At 61.3% G+C, this 18,083-nt stretch overlaps 2 protein-coding genes across 2 annotated transcripts; one reads left to right on the forward strand and one right to left on the reverse strand.

Moving 5' to 3' along the window:
- The first annotated feature begins 1,199 nt into the window (after positions 1–1,199).
- On the forward strand, positions 1,200–3,032 carry LOC138429650 (tryptase-2-like). The gene is made up of 6 exons (XM_069571399.1): positions 1,200–1,266; positions 1,642–1,696; positions 1,806–1,977; positions 2,087–2,352; positions 2,476–2,639; positions 2,712–3,032. The coding sequence occupies exons 2-6, from the start codon at positions 1,642–1,644 to the stop codon at positions 2,874–2,876; spliced, it is 822 nt and encodes a 273-aa protein (XP_069427500.1). The 5' UTR covers positions 1,200–1,266; the 3' UTR covers positions 2,877–3,032.
- Positions 3,033–7,383: 4,351 nt separating this feature from the next.
- On the reverse strand, positions 7,384–15,610 carry LOC138428644 (serine protease 44-like). Its single transcript, XM_069569360.1, has 9 exons — positions 15,476–15,610; positions 15,243–15,316; positions 14,805–14,987; positions 14,074–14,228; positions 13,819–13,960; positions 10,078–10,172; positions 9,313–9,471; positions 7,891–8,609; positions 7,384–7,734 (listed from the first exon to the last, which is right to left on the reverse strand). The coding sequence occupies exons 3-7, from the start codon at positions 14,886–14,888 to the stop codon at positions 9,315–9,317; spliced, it is 633 nt and encodes a 210-aa protein (XP_069425461.1). The 5' UTR covers positions 14,889–14,987; positions 15,243–15,316; positions 15,476–15,610; the 3' UTR covers positions 7,384–7,734; positions 7,891–8,609; positions 9,313–9,314.
- Between the last annotated feature and the right edge of the window lie 2,473 nt (positions 15,611–18,083).

Below are 18,083 nucleotides of genomic sequence, written 5' to 3' on the forward strand. Positions count from 1 at the left end.
CCCAACGTGATCGCCCAATTTATACCGCATTTTCATTAACTAGGTAGAATCTTTCTAGGTTACATTTCTTCAACGAATTATTTATTTATTTGGTTATTACTGATTTTGTGCAAGGGGCTTAAACTTATTGCTGAGTTTCAAGAGGAGGAGGTGGTCTTTATGAACTAAGGATACTCAATTGAGAGGGTCTTCGGGAGGACTCACGTGTCCACACCTTCCTATCACCTAGCCCCGCCCACATCCCAGGCCTGACCACGTATTGGTCCAATGTTAGCCAATCAGAATGAGCACATGCTTAAGCTGCTGATTGGCCCTCTTCCCAGGGCTAAGCCAATCAGAGCTTCCTTTGGAGGTAAGGCTCTCTGGAGCTCCCTAAGCCTTGTCTGGTCCCCTAGCAGGCTCTGGGCACCAGAATGTCACTGTTGTCCCTGTTTCCCCCGCTCCCCGCGCCCCGCCCCGACCGTGGGCTGCTAGAGTTCCATCTCCATCAACCTGCTGCATGGGCCTGGATGCAGCACCTGGAGGCCAGGGGATGAATTGTTGATAGAATAAGTGACCAGGGTCGGCTGGAGGGACGCCTGAGATGGGGCCTGGGCAGCCTGTCTTCCTGCCTGCCTCCAGGAGTGCCAACCCCCAGAAATCCAGCTGAGTACACCCCTAGGGTGTTCAAGAGAGCTAGCCAGGGACAGGAGGGTCCCAGAGCCAGGCTGGTGTCCCAGCAGGGTGGGGGCAGGACAGGAGGTACCACATGGATGGTAGGGAGGGGGAGGCAGGGGTCAGGAGGCCGTGAGGTGAGGAGGGCAGATGGGGAGGGCCCAGGGGAGAGTGAGGAGGTGGAGTGGGTGGACAGGGATGGGGCTCACCCGGCCTGCAGGCGGGGGACAGGGATGCTGGGCCTGGTGGGGGAGTGTCCAGGGAAGGTGGCTCTGGCCTCTCCTGTCCCCTCCCCATCACATCCCGTGACCTGTCCCTCTGCGATGGCACTCAGATCCCCAGATAACAAGGCTCCCCTGATGGTAGAGTTAACCTCTCAGATAACAGCCAGAGATGGATATGGGACCACATGGAGGAATCGGGTCTGTTGGTGTGGACGGGGGTGGCAGGGCCCCTTCCTGACCAGATGGACTCACTCTGGTCTGAGTCATCCACTTCCTCCCCCACTCCCCTGGATTGGAGGACCTGCCCCCTCCTCTGACCCTGTTGTTGTCTGTGAGGATAAAGGGGCAGAGAGAGCAGGCTGGGCAAGAGCAGCCTGGACCTGCCAAGGTGAGCCCCCCAGCAGGACCCTGACACTGGGTGTCACTGTGCAGCCGGGTGGCCGAGCACTGAGGCCCCAGACCCCCGCCTGGACAGACCCCCTGATCAAGGGCCGAATGCCACCGGACCCCAGACCTCAGACCCCAGACCCCACACCCTACACCCCACACCCCCAGACCCCCGACCCCAGATCCCAGACCCCAGAATCCAGACCCCAGTCCCTGCATCCCCAGACCCCACACCACAGACCCCACACCCCCAGACCCCAGACCTCAGACCCCCAGACCCCGCACCCCCAAACTCCACACCCCTAGACCCCAACCTCAAACCCCAGACTGCAAACCCCCAGACTCACACCCCCAGACCCCTCCCTGCTGCTTCCAGATGCTCCATCTGCTGGCGCTGGCCCTCCTGCTGAGCCTGGTCTCCGCAGCCCCTGGTGAGTCCTGACCCTGGGCCCGCGGGGTCTTTGCCCTCCCCCACCCCCACAAGCCCAGGGGCGGGTGGTGGGTTCAGAGGAGCCCAGGGTTGAAGGCTTCCTGCTCCAGCCCCAGGCCAGGCCCTGCAGCGCGCGGGCATCATCGGGGGGAAGGAGGCCCCTGGGAGCAGGTGGCCCTGGCAGGTGAGCCTGAGAGTCAGAGACCAGTACTGGAAGCACCAGTGCGGGGGCTCCCTGATCCACCCCCAGTGGGTGCTGACCGCAGCCCACTGCATCGGACCGTGAGTCTCCAGGGGGCCTGCAGGTGGGGTGCGCCCGGGGCTCCACCCAGGCTCCTGGGTGTCCCGAGGGTGGCTCAGCTCTGAGTAGGGGGCCCGTCTCTGTCCTCAGGGAACTCCAGGAGCCCTCAGACTTAAGGGTGCAGCTGCGGGAGCAGCACCTGTACTACCAGGACCGGCTGCTGCCCATCAGCAGGGTCATCCCCCACCCCCACTACTACATGGTTGAGAATGGGGCGGACATCGCCCTGCTGCAGCTGGAGGAGCCCGTGAGCATCTCCTGCCATGTCCGGCCGGTCACCCTGCCCCCTGCATCGGAGACCTTCCCCCCAGGGTCACAGTGCTGGGTGACGGGCTGGGGCAACGTGGACAATGGAAGTGAGTGTCGGGGACCCCAGGATGAGGTGGGGCCAGGCTCCAGGCTCTGGTGTTTCCTCTGGGGTCCAGGGTCCCCACCGCGTGCTTCCCCCTGATATTGCCTCCCTCCGCCCCCTCCCCCAGGGCCCCTGCCGCCCCCATACCCCCTGAGGCAGGTGAAGGTGCCCATCGTGGAGAACAGTGTCTGTGACTGGAAGTACCACTCTGGCCTGTCCACGGACTACAGCGTACCCATCGTGCAGGAGGATAACTTGTGTGCTGGGGACGGCGGGAGGGACTCCTGCCAGGTGGGTCAGCGAACCCGCAGCCCCCACCGCCTGGCTTTGCAGCCACACTAACTCCCCCACCCCACTCCGCAGGGCGACTCTGGAGGGCCCCTGGTCTGCAAGGTGAACGGCACCTGGCTGCAGGCGGGTGTGGTCAGCTGGGGCGACGGCTGCACAAACCCCGACTATCCCGGCATCTATACCCGCGTCACCTCCTACCTGGACTGGATCCACCAGTACGTCCCCCAGGAGCCCTGAGCCTGGTCCCCAGGCTGCCCCCTGGGTCAGCGGAGGAGCCAGCCCCCTCTGCCCCCTCCCCACTGCTTCTGGCCGAGGAGGGACCTTCCCCCACTTTCCCCGGCCCCCTGCCCCAAGCCCACCCCCGATGACACTTATTAAAGAGCATGGAGAGCAGATGTGGTCCTGCCTGTCTCTGGCTGCGGGTGTCACCGAGGGAGGGGAGGGCCCCAGGGCCCGGCTAGGTGCAGCCACCATCTCTGTGGGTCCCCCACCCCTGGGCACCCACCTGGCTGTGGGGGTGGTCCCGCCCTGCCCCTCGAGCCCAGGGCCTCTTCTCTGCACCCTGGCTCATGCCGTAGAGCACACGTCTCCTGTGGGGCAGAGCGTCCGCTGCTCTTGTGGGGTAGCCCCCAGGGGACTGCCCCCGCAACTGTCCCAGCTCATCTCAGAGACACGCCTGGGCCCCTGCCTCCCAACTGTGTTCACTGGGACTGTGCTCCTGCTTATGCCCAGGCTGCTCTTGCTGTCTGGAGAAGGCGATGGCGCCCCACTCCAGTGCTCTTGCCTGGAGAATCCCAGGGATGGAGGAGCCTGGTGGGCTGCAGTCCATGGGGTCGCACAGAGCCGGACACGCCTGAAGCGCCTTAGCAGCAGCAGCAGCTCTTGCTGTCAGCGTCCCAGCGCTGTCTCCTCATTTGCTGTTGTGTCTGGAGCAGGTTCCCTGGAACCTCATGGCAACACTAAACCATCTCTAGAAAGGCTGGTCCCCTGTCTCCTCCCACCTGTGGCTATGACAGCGCTCCCCTCATCAGTGTGGCCCCTGAACCTTCTCCTGGCCCAGCGGCGCCCTTCCTGGTTACACCCTACTTTACCCTTGCTGATTCAGCAAGAACCCTGCCCTTAGTACCTAATCACCCTTGATATCTGATCAGAACCCTCACTCCCCACCCAAGGTTTCATCTCCCTGGGCTGTGTCAGGAGCCTCTTTAGGTTGGTTTAGCCAGAACTCCCCCAGACATGCTGTCTCTGCTTAGAAATGCTCCATCATCCATCAACCCCTTGCTCCTTGACCCTCAATCCCCACTTGCTTCCTTCTGAGTGGAGCCCAGTCTGTACTGGGGTTTCTGGTCCCTTGTTGCTCTGGTTTTCTTTGAATCCAACACCTTGACACAATGTGAGACATACCCTGGAAACAAACCTGAGACCTAATCTAACATGTCATTGACGTGCAATAATGTGAACATGGTGCAAGATACATAATGTGTGATACACAAGATATAAAAAAGATGTATCATATGCTACACTGTGAGGCTTGCCCACAATGTGAGGGGGTTTGACTTAGGGCAGCTCTGCGCTTAGGTGGTGCTAGCGGTAAAGAATCTGCCCGCCGATGCAGAACGTAAAGATCCCCTGGAGGAGGGCATGGCACCCCACTCCAGTATTCCTGCCTGGAGAATCCCATGGACAGAGGAGCCTGGTGGGCTGCAGTCTGTGGGGTCACAGAGGGTCGGACACAACTGGAGCCACCTAGCACACACACACGCATACTGTGTCGAGGGAGTAAAGGCATAATCAATACTCAATATTTTAAATTATTGTAAAGAGTAGCATCCTTTGGCGGCTTCATTTTGTAGATTGCATTTATCTCATTGCTGGGGTGTGGGGTTTGCCTTAAGGCACTTCTGCGTTTCCCCGGCAGGGAGGCTTGTAGTCCTTAGGTTCTTCCCATCATTTTGAGGTTTTTCGACGAAATGACTGCATTAGCACTTTCGCAGTTGCTGAAAATTCTTCTTGCTGGCTTTGTAGAGTTGAAGGTGTTTGTGTTCACAGATGGAAGATTTGAACTGATACGCATGCACACGCCTGTGTATATACTCACACATGCGGACACACTTTGACATTAATCCCCTAGGACTGATTTCCACATCAAGTGAGGTTCCAGAACCACGGAGGCAAGACTGCCTTTGCGTTTCCCAGTCCTTTCCTGCCCTGCCAACCTCGAGCCCTGCAGCTCCGCCAAGCCTGGGGGGCGGAGGGGCACTGGGGTCCACCTTGCAGAGCCCCGGAGGTCAGGCCCTGGTCTGCAGCCAGACTCTCAACTTCTGACTCTGACTTGAAGCCATACACTGGAGGAGGGGACGAGGCTGCTCATTCTCCATCTTAGTCTCAAATCATTTTTAATTATAAATGTAGCATGTACATGTCTCGGCTCCCCCACACCTAAGAAGGGGCCGCTGACCTCAAGGATCTCGGAGGACCCACAGCCTGCAGTTAGGAGCTGGGCAGGGGGCTGGGGCAGGAAAGTGGGCAGGAAAGTCCCAGCCCCTCCCAGGGGCCTAATCAGCTAAGTCATCAGGCCCTGGCCGGACAGAGGACAGTTAGGAAGAAGCTGCCCCAGGCCGGGTAGCTGGGGCTGTGCCAATCTGATCTGTGGTGGGGCCCACGGGACCCAGAGACGCCAGTCACAGGGCCTGAGCTGTCTCCATGGGGCTCAGTCTGGGCCTCAAAATGACACCCTCCTGAGGAACCCCAAAGACTAGGGTCCTGGAGGATAGAGGAGGGGAGACAGTGTGCCTGGCAGGAACCAGGGAGGGCTTCCTGGAGGGGGTGGCACTGGCTCCAATCCCTGCCCAGTTGGGGAGAAAAGTCTTTGCCGCCAAGATGCTTGGGGTCTGACCTAGCCCTGCTTAGTTGGCCACTTGCTGCCACGTGACAGTGTCCACATGGGGACAAAGGGAGATAACAGGTCCTCCCTGCCTCCCTGCAGGAGGAGAGAGCTCCCCAGGCCACACAGCAGACAGCAGAGACGTGGGCTCTCAGGGCCTTTTTCCAGGGATGGGACGCCAAGGGCAGGCCAGCTGTGCAGCTGCAGGAATCCAGGCTCTCCTCTACAGGTTTTAGGTTTGCTAGGGGATGGGGTCCTGGCAGGCTTTTGACAATGACCCTGGACCCCTCCAGTGAGGAGACAGGGCTTCCCAGGCCGGGACAGGCCGCAGCAGCAGAGCCTGCCCTCTACACAGGCGGCTTCTGAGATGCGGACAGGAAGCAGGGTTCCACCAGGCAACTCCAGGGCCACAAGATGCCCTCCAGGCCCCTTCCGGCCAGGTCTGCACCCAGAAGCTGGGGCCCTGCCTGCTACACCCCCTCTCCGGACAGAGGAAAGTCTCCTCGGACCCTCTTCCTAGCCGGGGCGTGGTCGGAGGACAGGCAGAGGGAGGGGCTGGGAGCGCCTTCCCACCTGGGCTCCCTGGACCCAGTCTGCGCCAGGAGCCACTCAGGGCCACCCCTTCCTTTGCCGACAGCCAGGAGGGAGGGCCTGGGGTGTGGACGCAGGTGTGCTGGGCTCTCTGCTCCTTTCTCGTGGCTGGACAGTGAGACTTGGACCTGGAGTCACATCACCGCTCACACCCTGCAACCTGGATGGGCCAAGCCATTTGGTTTCGGTGAGAAAATCCCTGGATGGGGGAACAAGGCGGGGGCCACGGTGAGGGTCAGGCCCGCTTCCCTACCACCCAGCCGTGCCTGTGCTGGAGGTTGTGGGCTCACTCTGTGGGTGTCCCTGTGCAGAGAAGAGCCAGACTCACGGAGAGACTCGAAAAGAATGAAAAAGTCATTACCTGCCTTTTACGTAGACGCTGCCAGGTATGTAGCCTTCCAAGACCAGGATGAGCCCCAGGCCACTGCTCTGAGAGCAAACACCATCCACAGCCTGCCCCGCCTCCCGCCACAGATACCCCCAAACCAGGGGCACAAAGCACCCCCGGGGATGTCCGCTTAGGGCATGTAGTCCTGCAGCCCCCTCTGGCGTGACAGGCCAAATGAACAGGCCAGAGGAGCAGGCCACCAAGCATTTGGTGTTAGCAAGAGGGTGCTGGCCGCCCCCAGTCCCCCAGGCCCCCCAGGGCCCAGCAGCCTTGTGCTTCCCTCCTGACCCAGTTCTTTGCCTTAAACAAGTCAAGCCGCCTGCATGCCCTGGCCGTCTTCCATCCTGGTCACGTGGGGGTCAGGGTGGAGTGCGGGACAGGCGGGGACAGGCAGGGACAGGCGGGACAGTGAGGCAGAGCAGGGAAAGGCTGCACGGAAAGGGGCAGCTCGGAGGAGATGACAGGAGAAGGGCAGGCCATGCCCCAGCGAGGGGTCAGCCCCCGCGCAGGTGTCTCGGCAGGAGGCCGTGGCACGGATCCAGGGCTGGCAGGCGGAGACCCTGGCACACACGCCCGGGTGGCTGGGCTCAGCACAGACTCCACTGAAGCTCACCACTGCCGCCTGCACCCAGTGCTGGTCCTGAAGCGGGCAGACCAGGGAACCTCCAGAGTCACCCTGGTAGAAGCAAGAAGAGCAGACAGGTCCCGGGGCTCTCGGGCTGAGGCTGACTTCAGGGAGCACAGGGACAGAGAGGGGCTGGATGCCGGGGCAGGGGAGCAGGGCACACAAGGCAAGCTCTTTGGGGCTCCAGGTGTCCAGGCAGGAGCTTCATCCTTGATCTGTCCTGTTGGCAGCCCTGCATATCAGCTCTATCTGCCTCTTTTTTTTTTTTTTGAGGCCTCTGAGGCTCAGAGAGGTTAAGCAACTCCCTAAAGGTCACACAGCTAGGTTACAGCATCACTGAGATTCAGTCACTTTATTATTATTCCAAGCCTGGATGCTTCCCCTGATGCACGCTGCCTCCCTTATAAGTCACATGGCCTCTCTGAGCCTGGATTCCGACCCTCTGCATCTTTGTAGCATCCTCTCACCTCCCTGCAGCAACCAGAGCCCGAGTTCTCTGGCTTTTTATTGTCAGGTTGACTCCAGACTCATTCTTGTAACAAGCATCCGTCGAGCTCCAGCTGCTCCAGACACTATTCCACCTCGGGGGCAAGACAAAGCCCTCCACCTAGTAGAGCAAGATGGTGATATCTCTCCCTGCTCCGAGTCCAGGACCCAGCCTGCCTCTCAGGGTCATTTAGGATAAAAGGGGACCTGGGGAGCCTGGCTAAGCATGGAGCAGGCATGTCACAGACTCCCTGTGAATGGGGCTCTGCTTCCTCACCTCACTGTGCTGAGCAGGAAACAGGCCTGGAGGGGTCCGGTGGCTCCCAGGCCCCGTGGAGGACCAGGGCAGGAGTGCCAATGAGGGTCTGAGCTTGCAGAAGCCCTTCCAGCCCTGAAGTGGCCAGCACCCAGCATCTCCTTGGTGATGGGCTCCAGGCAGGAGAGCCTGCGGCAGCTCTGCAGGCTGGCGATGTGCACATCCACCTCCTGAAGCCTGTGGGGCTCCAGCAGGGCCACTGAAGGGGAGGGGCATCAGGGAGGGAGGAGGGGCCCGCCCGCGGATGGGAAGTGCGGCCGTGCCTGCCCTCGGGGGTGAGCCCCGCCCCACACGGTGAGGCAGATGCCTGACCCAAGCGGGCATCGAGGTGAGCGGTGTGCAGCACCAGGCACTCGGGGACAGAGATGCGCAGAGAGGCCATGAGTCACCCATGCACGCGGCCTACTCCACCTCGGGGCCGCCCCCTCCGCCCCTGCCCCCTCACCCACCATCCTGCCTGATGTCCCCCAAGCCAGTCAGCCAGCAGAGGGTGCCCGATGGGAAGGAGGAGCCCGCCGAGGCCAGAGTGATGGGCCTGATGGTTTGGGAGACGGGCACAGCCAAGCCAGCTTCAGCAGACGCATTCTCGTTGAAGGAGGGGTGTCGGATGATGCAGAGAACGGCCACGGAGACAGCCTGGGGCGCTGGTGTGGAGGACAGATGCTCCCAGGCTCACAGAGCTGTGCGGAAAGCGGAGGCAGGTGATGGGGCATGAGGAGGAAGAGTCTGGGGGCATTGGCACCATCGGAACTGGCTTCTGGGGGTGAGGGCCATGCGCTTGGGGGCTTCGTTCAGACCCTCTCTGCTCAGCCCTGGCCCATGGGACTGGCCACATCTGGGTGGGGACAAAGACTCCAGGGTCCACTCCAGCCGTGGAGTTAGATGATCCATCTTTGTGCAGAGCCCCGCATGAGGCAGGGCCTTGCTGCTGGGGGTAGAAAGGACTGGACCCCACTATTCCCAGGCCAGGCGGACAGCGAGGCAAGCGGTACCCAGACAGCAGAGGCCGAGGCTGGCGGCGGGCGGCAGACAGGTTCTGTGCCAGGAGGCAGGCAGGCGGCCGGCCGGAGCTCAGGGGCTCCAGGTGCAGCTGCGGGGTGGGTGGTGGCGGATGGCTCCCTCCTAGTGTTTGAGGACAGCTGAGCAGAGCCCTCTGGCAGGTAAGACACTGACCTGAGACGGGTCAGGACGGGGTCCCCTGAGAAGTGTGCAAAAGCACACAGGCAGGAATTCTTTTTTTATACATACTCTCATTTTTGTTTACGTGGCTGCACTGGGCCCTAGTTGCAGCGTGTGGGATCTAGTCCCCTGACCAGGGACGGAACCCGGGGTAACATGGGTGGAGGCATCACGCAGCCCCAGTGAGAGGGAAGCGGGACTCACCTTCAGACGCAGTGGGAGGCGGGCAGCAGCCACCGGAGGCTGATGGGGCTGCCCCCGCAGACGTGGTGGTCCTGCGCTCTCAGGCTGACCTGCCAGGGCCGCTGTGGGGGGATGCCTCGGTGCTCCCGACGACGCGGGCCTCCGGGACAAAGCTGCTTGCTGGTCGAGAGGTGGGTGAGAATGCTCATGGTCAGCCCAGCAGCCCCCAGGTGGCCCCTCTGCAATAACAGGGCCTGGGGCAGGGCCCGAGGTGGCTCCCCTCCTGAGTAGCTCTAGACTGCTGCCTGTGACCAACTTTCTGAACCACAAGCAGCCGCCCCCCGAAACTTTCCACGGTAAAGGGCTCAGTACCTCGGTTTGTGTGACTAAACTTTTCACCTGATTTTAATCAATTTAGACATAAGTGGGCCCTGTGAGTGGTGAGTGGCTCCCAGGCTGGAGACTGGGGAGGCCTCAGTCCCCCTGCTGGGACAAGAGGAGGGTCTCCTGGGTGTCGTTCTGAGGTTTCGGTGAGAAGGCCTGGGGGTGAGGACGGCTCCACCGTGTTCTGCGTCTCTGTCTGCTCCTGAGCCGGCTGAGCAGCCTCAGGGAAGGACTTCGAAAGTTATCAAAGCCACAGGACCTGAGTGTTCTCACACAGACCCAGCAGGCACAGGTGACGGCCTTCAAGAACTAGTGGGCGTGGGGGAGAAGGGCTAGCTAAGGACTTTGGGAGGGTCACGTGCACACCGCTACCTTTAGAATGGATAACCCACAAAGACCTACTGTGCAGCACAGAGAGCTCCGCTCACGTTGTGTGCCAGCCTGATCGGAAGCGGGCTTTGGGGAAGGATGGATACGTGAGTCCCTTCACTGTCCACCTGAAATTATCACAACAGTGTTAAGTGGCTACATCCCAATACAAAATGCTTCTTGGTGTTAAAAAAAGATAAAATTGAAAAAAAAAAAACTGGTGGGCTTGGAAGTGACCCCACACATATCTCCCGGGGATGGAGCCGGGAAGAAAAGCTAGATGATGTGAGGGCCCAGGACAGACCTCGGAGCGAGCAGCACACATGTGGCCGGAGCCCTGCCTCCCTGCTGGGGAACACCCAGCCCCAAGGAGCCGCAGCCTGCCCAGAGGGCCGAGGCCTGGGCTCTAGGGCAGCAGGATGCTTGCCTGGGCTCTCACCTCTGTCTCCCAGGAAGGAAAGCCCCAGGAGAGCCAGACAGAGCCACACCTGCGGGCAGAAGCAGGGCGACTGAGCGCCAGCACCTGGGAGGGCAGGCGCGGCCCTGACCTCTCCCTGGGGCCACCGCCCAGAATGCTGCCCAGGGCCTGGGCGCCGCCGCTCACGACCCCCTGTGGGAAAGACCAGGGGTGATGGAGAGCCTGGCCCAGAGACCCGCCGTGGGGCCACAGCACCACAGTTCCAAGAGGCCTGCACCCCTTGCCCTCCTGAGACCCCTCACCTGGAGGGACACCTGCCGAGGGCCGGCAGCAGCTCCAGGTTCTCCTTCTGCCCTGACCCCATCCGACTTGGGCTTCGGGGTGCGGGGTCCGGCAGCCGGTGGCGGCCAGGACTGATCCCGGGCGAGCCTCCCTCCCTGCCAGGCTGGGTTGTAGATTAGAAACGTGCTCCCCGACCCCCTGCCCGCTGTTGCGTGGGCCCTGCGGCAGGCCGAGGGGGAATACAGGAGAATCCCAGGCATGCCGTGTAGAAACGCGTGACCGCAAGAGTCTGCCTGGTCTGGGCGCCAAGCGAACCGGAGGAGGAGGGTACGTTCTGGGAGCGCCTGGCCCAGGAGCCACATCCCTGCCAACTTGAGCAGGCGCCTGTGACGCAAGAGCCTCCCTCATCTCTGGGTGCCTTGGCCTTTGCTGCCCTGCCCGGACCTGCCCTTGTGGCCCTTCAGCCAAGAGTACAGTGGGCAAGACGGGGAAGGGGCCCTGTCCCTGTCCCTGGGGCCGGCCGCCTCCCACCCCTGCCAAGAGGGAGAGAGGAGGTGCAGGCTGAGGGCCGTGTCTGCCAGGGCCCGCAGCTCCTCCAGGGGGCCGTGGGACCTGCTCTGGGCACCCCAGGAAAGCATGCCGACCTTTGCCCCTTCCCGCTGCTTGGGTCTTGCTCCCACCTGCCCCCACTCCCATCCCGGGGTCCAAGCGTCACTTCCATTGAGACCCTGGTGCTTTGCTCGCGTACAGGCAGCTGGGACTGGTTCCCACCCAGAGACGGACCCTGCGGGAGCCAGTCCCCCACCTGAGTGGTCCCCAGGGGAGCTAACATCTCCCCAGAGAAGAGATAGTCATGTCATACCCGGGTCACATTCACGTGGCGACTGGCTAATTCAGAGAACAGAGGCTGCCCCACAGGAGAAAGGGCGGGAGGATGGGCGTCCGGGGGTGGGTGTGACACCAAGTCACAATCATTTGACTCGGATAAATTCCCTTTGGAGCCGTGCACAGTGTCACGTGGTGAATTCTGGGGCAGGCGGGCTGAGCTGGGGGCTGTGGCTTCAAGGCAGAGCTGCCGCTGAGCTCCCTGCTGTTCTCTGCCAAGCCAGGGCGGGCACTGGTCCCAGGGCGGGCACTGGTCCCAGCTCGGCCCTCTGCCCTCAGGGCTTGGGACCCCCCCCCCGGGGAAGCATGCCATCCTGGTCAGCCCGAGCACCCCCGGGCACTCCTCGTGGCTGTCAATCAAGTGGAAGCCTGGGGCCCTCTCCCTTGCCCCCTCCACCACCACCAGCATCTCCCTGCTGCCTCCTCCAGGGTCAGGGGAGCCCTGGACCCTGAAAGACTGGAACAGAAGGTCAAGGGCGGGGCCCAAGCAGTGAGTCTGGGAAGAAGAGGAGGAGGTCAGGTCCTCCAGCTGACCTAGATTGAGGCCAAGGGGCTGAGTCAGGGGAAACTCAGGATTTGCTGCCAGGTGCTCCAGGGTGCTAGGTGCCCAGAATGTCACACGGGGCCCAGGCAGAGCCCCAGCTGGGCACCCCCTGCAACTGCTGGGAGCCTCTCACCGTGCAGACGGGAGGCCGTGGGGTCCCCCTGAGGCAGGAGGGGTGGCTGTGGGGTGCAGCTGCAACAGTGGGCAGGACTGAGTGGGTCTCTCGCAGCGGGAGACAGGAAACGACCAGCGAGTGCCTGGCCGGGCATCTGGGAGGGAGTCTTAGCACGGACGGAACACCAGCATTCAGCGCCCTAGGAAGGGAGGCGTTTACTCTCCTTAATTCTGGCCAATGCACCCTTTTCTTTAATAATTAAATCAGGTGCACAATGTGTGTCTGATGGCCACACACAGGCTGAGAGTTGTTAGCATAAGATCGAGTTCAGTCATGTATAAGATGGAACGACTTCCCCAGACCCCAATAAGTGAGTACTTCTTCCATCCTCGGTCAACAAAATGTATTCCACTTGAGGATTTGGTTGTAAATCCTACAGCACCTTACAACCAACCGTTAGTTCACTTTTTTAAGTGTCAAAGAGTTTAATGATCACTTTTTATTCCCTCAGCCTGTCATCAAGACACTCAGATCACCTTGTCCTGCTGACCCCGAGGGTGATCGCCGCTTAGGCCCATCGACCTCAGACCCAATTTCACCGATCAGGCTCCTGTCATCGCTGCTACAAAAATGGGCAGGTCCTCCAACTGGCACACGGCCAGCTATCTGCCCAGTTTGTTTTCAAGGACTAGGAATCAGCTGTGCCCAGTCTGAGCTCAAGCCAATTAAAACTAATTAGGACCCAAAACACTGTAACTGGGCCCCAAACTTCATCCTCAGAGCCCTTGGGTCCCACAGGGAGAGGGGCCAGGATCCACTCTGGACAGACGCCTCATTCTGCTCAGGAAAAGCTGGCTCTTCACATGGGTCCTGAGGGGCTGGGCCGGGGCAGTCAGCTGGAGGCCAAGCAGTGCGAAGACACGGAGCTGGACACCCCTTCCCCTGGGCCCCCTGCCAGGGCTCCCTCCGCAGACCCCAGGCCCCTTCCTCCTCCAGTGTCACCTAGACACACCTCTGAACCCCAGAGACCAGCTGTCCAAGGGGACCCCCCAGGACACATCCCATAAGAAACAGCTGTAGTCGTGAGAGATGCTGATGGGGACCCCATTCTCCTGGTGTGGGTGTCAGGTGGGGAGGGGTGAGGAGGGGTGGGGAGGGGTGGGGAGGGACGTGTGGACTGAGGCCACAGGGTCTCAGAGAAGCGGGCAACAGACGGCGGCGGCAGGAGGGGAAGAAGCCGAGGACACCTCCCCGGGAGGCGGGCCCACCCTGCTCCTCACCAGCTGTGCCCAGGGAGCCCGCCCAGAGACCCCCCCACCCCCACCCTGGTCAGGTCAAGCACACACAGCCTGGGAGCAGCTCTGCACAGTTTAATGAGGCTCACGTCACAGACAGCTGACTGCCGGCCTCTCCCTTCCACGCAGCGCCCCCTTCTGGAGCCCCTGCCTGCTCCCCAGGACCACCAGGGGCCCCTGAGCGAAGAAGATTGGGGGTCTCCAGGTCTGGGGCCCTGGGGACAGCAGGACGTACTGGCAGATCCAGGACCTGTAGCTGGTCACCCGGTGTACACCCCAGGGAAGTCGGGGAGCGCACACTTGTGGCCCCAGCTGACAACTCCCACCTGGACCCAGGAGCATTTCCAGAGGCACACCAGGGGCCCCCCGGAATCACCCTGTGGGGAAACAGAACTCAGTAAGGACTTCCCACGCCCCCAGGCAGTGGGGCTGGCAGGTCCCCCGCTCAGGGGTTGGGGCGACAGATTAGAGGGTGAGTCTGGGGTCCCACCTTGCAGGAGTCCTGGCGCTTGCTCCCGGCACACAGCATGTCGTCCTCGATTGGCTTGGTGGTGTTTTCAACTTTCCGATAGTGTTGGTTACAAACCTGGCTCCCCACGACGGGCACCTCCACCTCCTGCAGGTGGTAGGGCGGGGGCAGGGGCTCTGCGGGGAGAGGCTGGGTGAGCTCCGTGCTGGGGAGAGGCTCCCCTCGGTCTGCGGGGGTCCTGGGGACCCACTGTCAGCCCGACCCTGGGGTCCAGACCCAGCACCCCTGGCCTTGGACTCAGTGTCCCCACAGCCATGAATCTGGGGTCTGATCACACAACTCTCAAACGTCTAGGTGCCCATCCCCCTGCAGCATGGAGGAACCCTGAGACCTTGGCGGGTCGCCCACGCTCAGTGACCCACACCTCCTCCCCATGACTTCCTTGCGTGCTCAGGCTGAGGGGGTCAGAGCCCAGGACGGCTGGGGCAGAGTCTGACCAGGACCCAGAGCTAGTGGCCCACCCCTGAGGTTGTTCCAGAAGGTTCCCGTCCAGAACCATGCAGGACACCCCTCCCTGGGGTCCAAAGGTCTGCAGAGTGAGCCGCTTTCCCTGAAGACCCAGCCTCCCCAGTTCCTCATCCTTCGCCTCAAGTCTCCCCAAACCTACAGTGAACCGTGACTCTGCCCCAGCCCGTCACCCAGCACATCTTCCTCTCGGGGACCGTCAGCGAGGCAGGCGGGAGGGAGACCACCTGGACGTGAGGGGAGAGGCGCACGGGGGCCTCCAGCCTCAGCAGGGCGATGTCCGTCCCCCTTGGCAGACAGGAGTTGGTCATAGTCCGGGTGTCGGACAATCTTGGACACTGGTCGGCTTGTCAGGGTTGTAGTCTCAGCTGCCCGACTTGGACCCTGATGGTAGCAGCCTGCCAGCTCCCCTGGGGAGAGGGACCGGGAGCCACTCAGAGGAGGCTGGGGACCCAGAGCTGGGGAGGGGCCCCTGGACACCCACACGCCTCCCCCAGCCCCCTCTGCTCCCCACCCTCCTTGCAGCCAGCCACAGGGACAGGGACACAGAATACTCGTGGCTTAACACAGTGGGCAGCAGTCAGCACCCACTGGGGGTGGATGAGGGACCCCCCACAAAAGTGTATCCACAGGCCAGCTGTCCTATTGTAGAACCTCAGGCTCACCTGCCACAGGTAGCTCCTGGCCGAGACATCGCACCCCTCCACGATGCGTACCAGCTCATGTCCTGAGCTGGGGCCTGGGGAAGCAAGGGAAGGGGCCATCAGGGACCCAGACAATGATCTTCCCAGGCAAAGCTGTTCAGAAGCGGGGAGGCCCCTGCCCCCAAGATGGGTGGACCCTGGGTGCAGAAACGGCTCGTGGGATCCTCAGGGCACTGCGTGGGGTGTGGACTCACCTGGGGTCATGGGCACGGAGCGCCCCAGGCAGGGGAGGGTCATGACCAGCAGCCACAGCATCTGCAGGTGGTCTTGAGGGGCAGCTGGACCCCCAGCACCAACTTCGGGAAGGGCGGCCGGAAGCTCCGGCTGGTCTGGACAGGAGGGTGGCCTCCTCCGAGCTGCTTCCACGTCTCTGCCCCCGGTGCCCCCAGGACCCCGTTTATCCCCCTCACACAGGAAATGGGCACAGGGCTGTGTGCTGCGGCCAGGTCGATCCTCTACCCGTGGGGGCCAGGGGCCGGGGCCGGTTCAACTCAGCCTCCTCCGGCAGAGGGTGGGGGTGGGGGCCCAGGCAGGGGAAGAAGCGAGAGCCCGGAGCCCCCAGCCCGGATGGGTCCCATTGGGAGGGACACTCAGTGGGCAGGGAGGAGGGAGACGACTGAGGGGCACTGGCCGGCTGCCGCCCTAGGGGGGCTCCTTAATCGGAGGCGGGGTGGTGAGGACAGGGCCCTGCTCTTCTGGGTACCGGCCACCCCCAGGGACCAAGGGCTGCTCCCCAGCCTGGAGCCCAGCGCCTGGGCTGACGACCCTCCTGACGTCTCTCCCAGACCCTGAGGACTCACAGTTACTGACTCCCGTGGAGGCTCCAGATCCAGGACAAAGGAGCGTTCCAGCACCGAGTGAGCGCCAGGCGCCCACGAGAACGCTGGGACCCAGGCATCTCCGGGGGTATGTGGTCTCAGTGCTGCCCTGACCACAGCCTCTGAGGGCAGGACGGGTCTCGGGGCACGGCGGGTGGAGGGTCAGCTCAGGGCCTCTTTGTTCTCAGGTTTGAGGTCGGGAAAGAATCAGAGGATGAGGGGTGAGGGTTTCCCTGGGCCCCTCCCTGGTCCTGGTCCCAGCCCCTTGGGAGCTGGCACCCCTCTACCTGGACCCACTTGCGAGGTGTCTTGTAGGAGAGCCTGGGGTCCAGAGGGACCCCTGTGTGTGAGGAGGTGCATGCATTTGAGAGAAGTCAGCCAGACTCAGGAGGGCTGGAGGTGTTCCTCCCAATTCTCCAGGGAGCCTGGGACCCCTGTGTGGCCTGAGTGATGTCCCCTGCATTTCTGTGTTAAAGCCCCTGCCCCCATTCCTCAGGATGTGACTGTATTTGGAGAGGGGTCATTAGAGAGGTCGTCAGGGGGACGGTCTAATCAATATGGCCGGTGTCCTTAGGAGAAGGACACAGACACGCATGGGGAGACCTTGGAGGACCCGGGGAGAAGGCGCTGTGTGCAGGCCGAGGACAGAGGTCCCCAGAGGACCAGCCTTGCCCCAACAAGTCTCCACGTCCAGCACCGAGACTGGGAGGAGACACCCCCACCTGGTCTGCGGGGCTTTGCCCAGCCCGGTTGCCTCACAGCCGAGCCCAGGATCCCCGGGCCTGGGAGAAGGGAGATGCTGGGCTCTCGCCTGCAGCCTCTTCTCTGCTCAAGCAGGTCTTCAGCAGGGAAGGGCCGGGGGAGGGCAGCAAGGCGTAGGGTTGGGGGAGTGCTGCGTTCGTTTCAGATGTACAGCCAAGCGACTCAGTTACACACATACACACATATTCCTTTTTGTATTCTTCTTTATACATTATTAAAAGACGTTGACTATAACTCCCTGTGCCATACAGCAGGTCCTTATTGGCTGTCTATACACGGTCAAGTGGTTCTGTTAATGCCAGACTCATAACTGACCCCTCCCGTCCCTCGTCCTCTTTGGTCACCATAAGTTTGTTTTCCGTGTCTGTGAGTGTGTCTGTCTTATAAGTAAGTTCATTAGAATCATAGTTTAGATTCCATGGAGAAGTGATATTATATGGTATTTGTCTTTTTCTAACGTGTCACTTAGTATGATACCTCTAGACCCCTTTATGTTGCTGCAGATGCATTGTGCTATTCTTTTTCACGCTTGAGTAATATTTCATCGCGTATAGGTACCGCATCTTCATCCAGTCATCTGTTCGTGGACGTTTAGTTTGCTTCCAAGTCTTCGCTATTGTTTAGTTTGCTTCCAAGTCTTCGCTATTGCTGCTATGAACATTGGGGTGCATGTATCTTTTCAAACTAGAATTCTGTCTGGACATATGCCCAGGAGTGGGGTTGCTAGGTCATATGGTAGCTCTGGGGCTTCCCAGGTGGCTTAGTGGTAAAGAACCCACCTGCTCTTGGCAGGAGACACAAGGGATGCGGGTTCAATCCGTGGGTTGGGAAGATCCCCTGGAGAAGGGCATGGCAACCCACTCCACTATTCTTGCCTGGAGAATCTCCATGGACAGAGGAGCCTGGCAGGCTGCAGTCCATGGGGTTGAAAAGAGTCAGACGTGACCAGAGCAACCTAGCACACGTGCATGGTGGTAGCTCTGTTTTTAGTTTTTTAGGGGACCTCCATACTGTCTTCCACAGTTGCTGACCAGCTTACATTCCCACCGACTCCAGGAGGCTCCCCTTGCCTTCACAGCCGCCCTAGCACGCGCTAGTGTAGACTCCATCACGATGGCCATCAGCCAGGCGTCTCTGCCCTGAACACGCTGCGCGTGCTGCAGAGGGGCCCACCTCCCCGTCTGAAGCCCACAGGCCGCGCCCTCACCACTGCGAGCGCTGC

This window comes from Ovis canadensis, chromosome 24, assembly GCF_042477335.2.
Source record: "Ovis canadensis isolate MfBH-ARS-UI-01 breed Bighorn chromosome 24, ARS-UI_OviCan_v2, whole genome shotgun sequence".
NCBI classification, from domain to species: domain Eukaryota; kingdom Metazoa; phylum Chordata; class Mammalia; order Artiodactyla; family Bovidae; genus Ovis; species Ovis canadensis.

Excerpts from the sequence above, each read along its gene's own strand:
- LOC138429650 (XM_069571399.1), top strand. The coding sequence starts at position 1,642 with ATGCTCCATCTGCTGGCGCTGGCCCTCCTGCTGAGCCTGGTCTCCGCA. Across the intron at positions 1,697-1,805 it reads CCTGGTCTCCGCAGCCCCTG|CCCCAGGCCAGGCCCTGCAG; the intron begins GTGAGTCCTGAC and ends TTCCTGCTCCAG. Across the intron at positions 1,978-2,086 it reads GCAGCCCACTGCATCGGACC|GGAACTCCAGGAGCCCTCAG; the intron begins GTGAGTCTCCAG and ends CTCTGTCCTCAG.
- LOC138428644 (XM_069569360.1), bottom strand. The coding sequence starts at position 14,888 with ATGACCAACTCCTGTCTGCCAAGGGGGACGGACATCGCCCTGCTGAGG. Across the intron at positions 13,961-14,073 it reads AGCGCCAGGACTCCTGCAAG|GGTGATTCCGGGGGGCCCCT; the intron begins GTGGGACCCCAG and ends GTTTCCCCACAG. Across the intron at positions 9,472-10,077 it reads GGAGCTCTCTGTGCTGCACA|CAAGCAGCTTTGTCCCGGAG; the intron begins GTAGGTCTTTGT and ends CCTCTCGACCAG.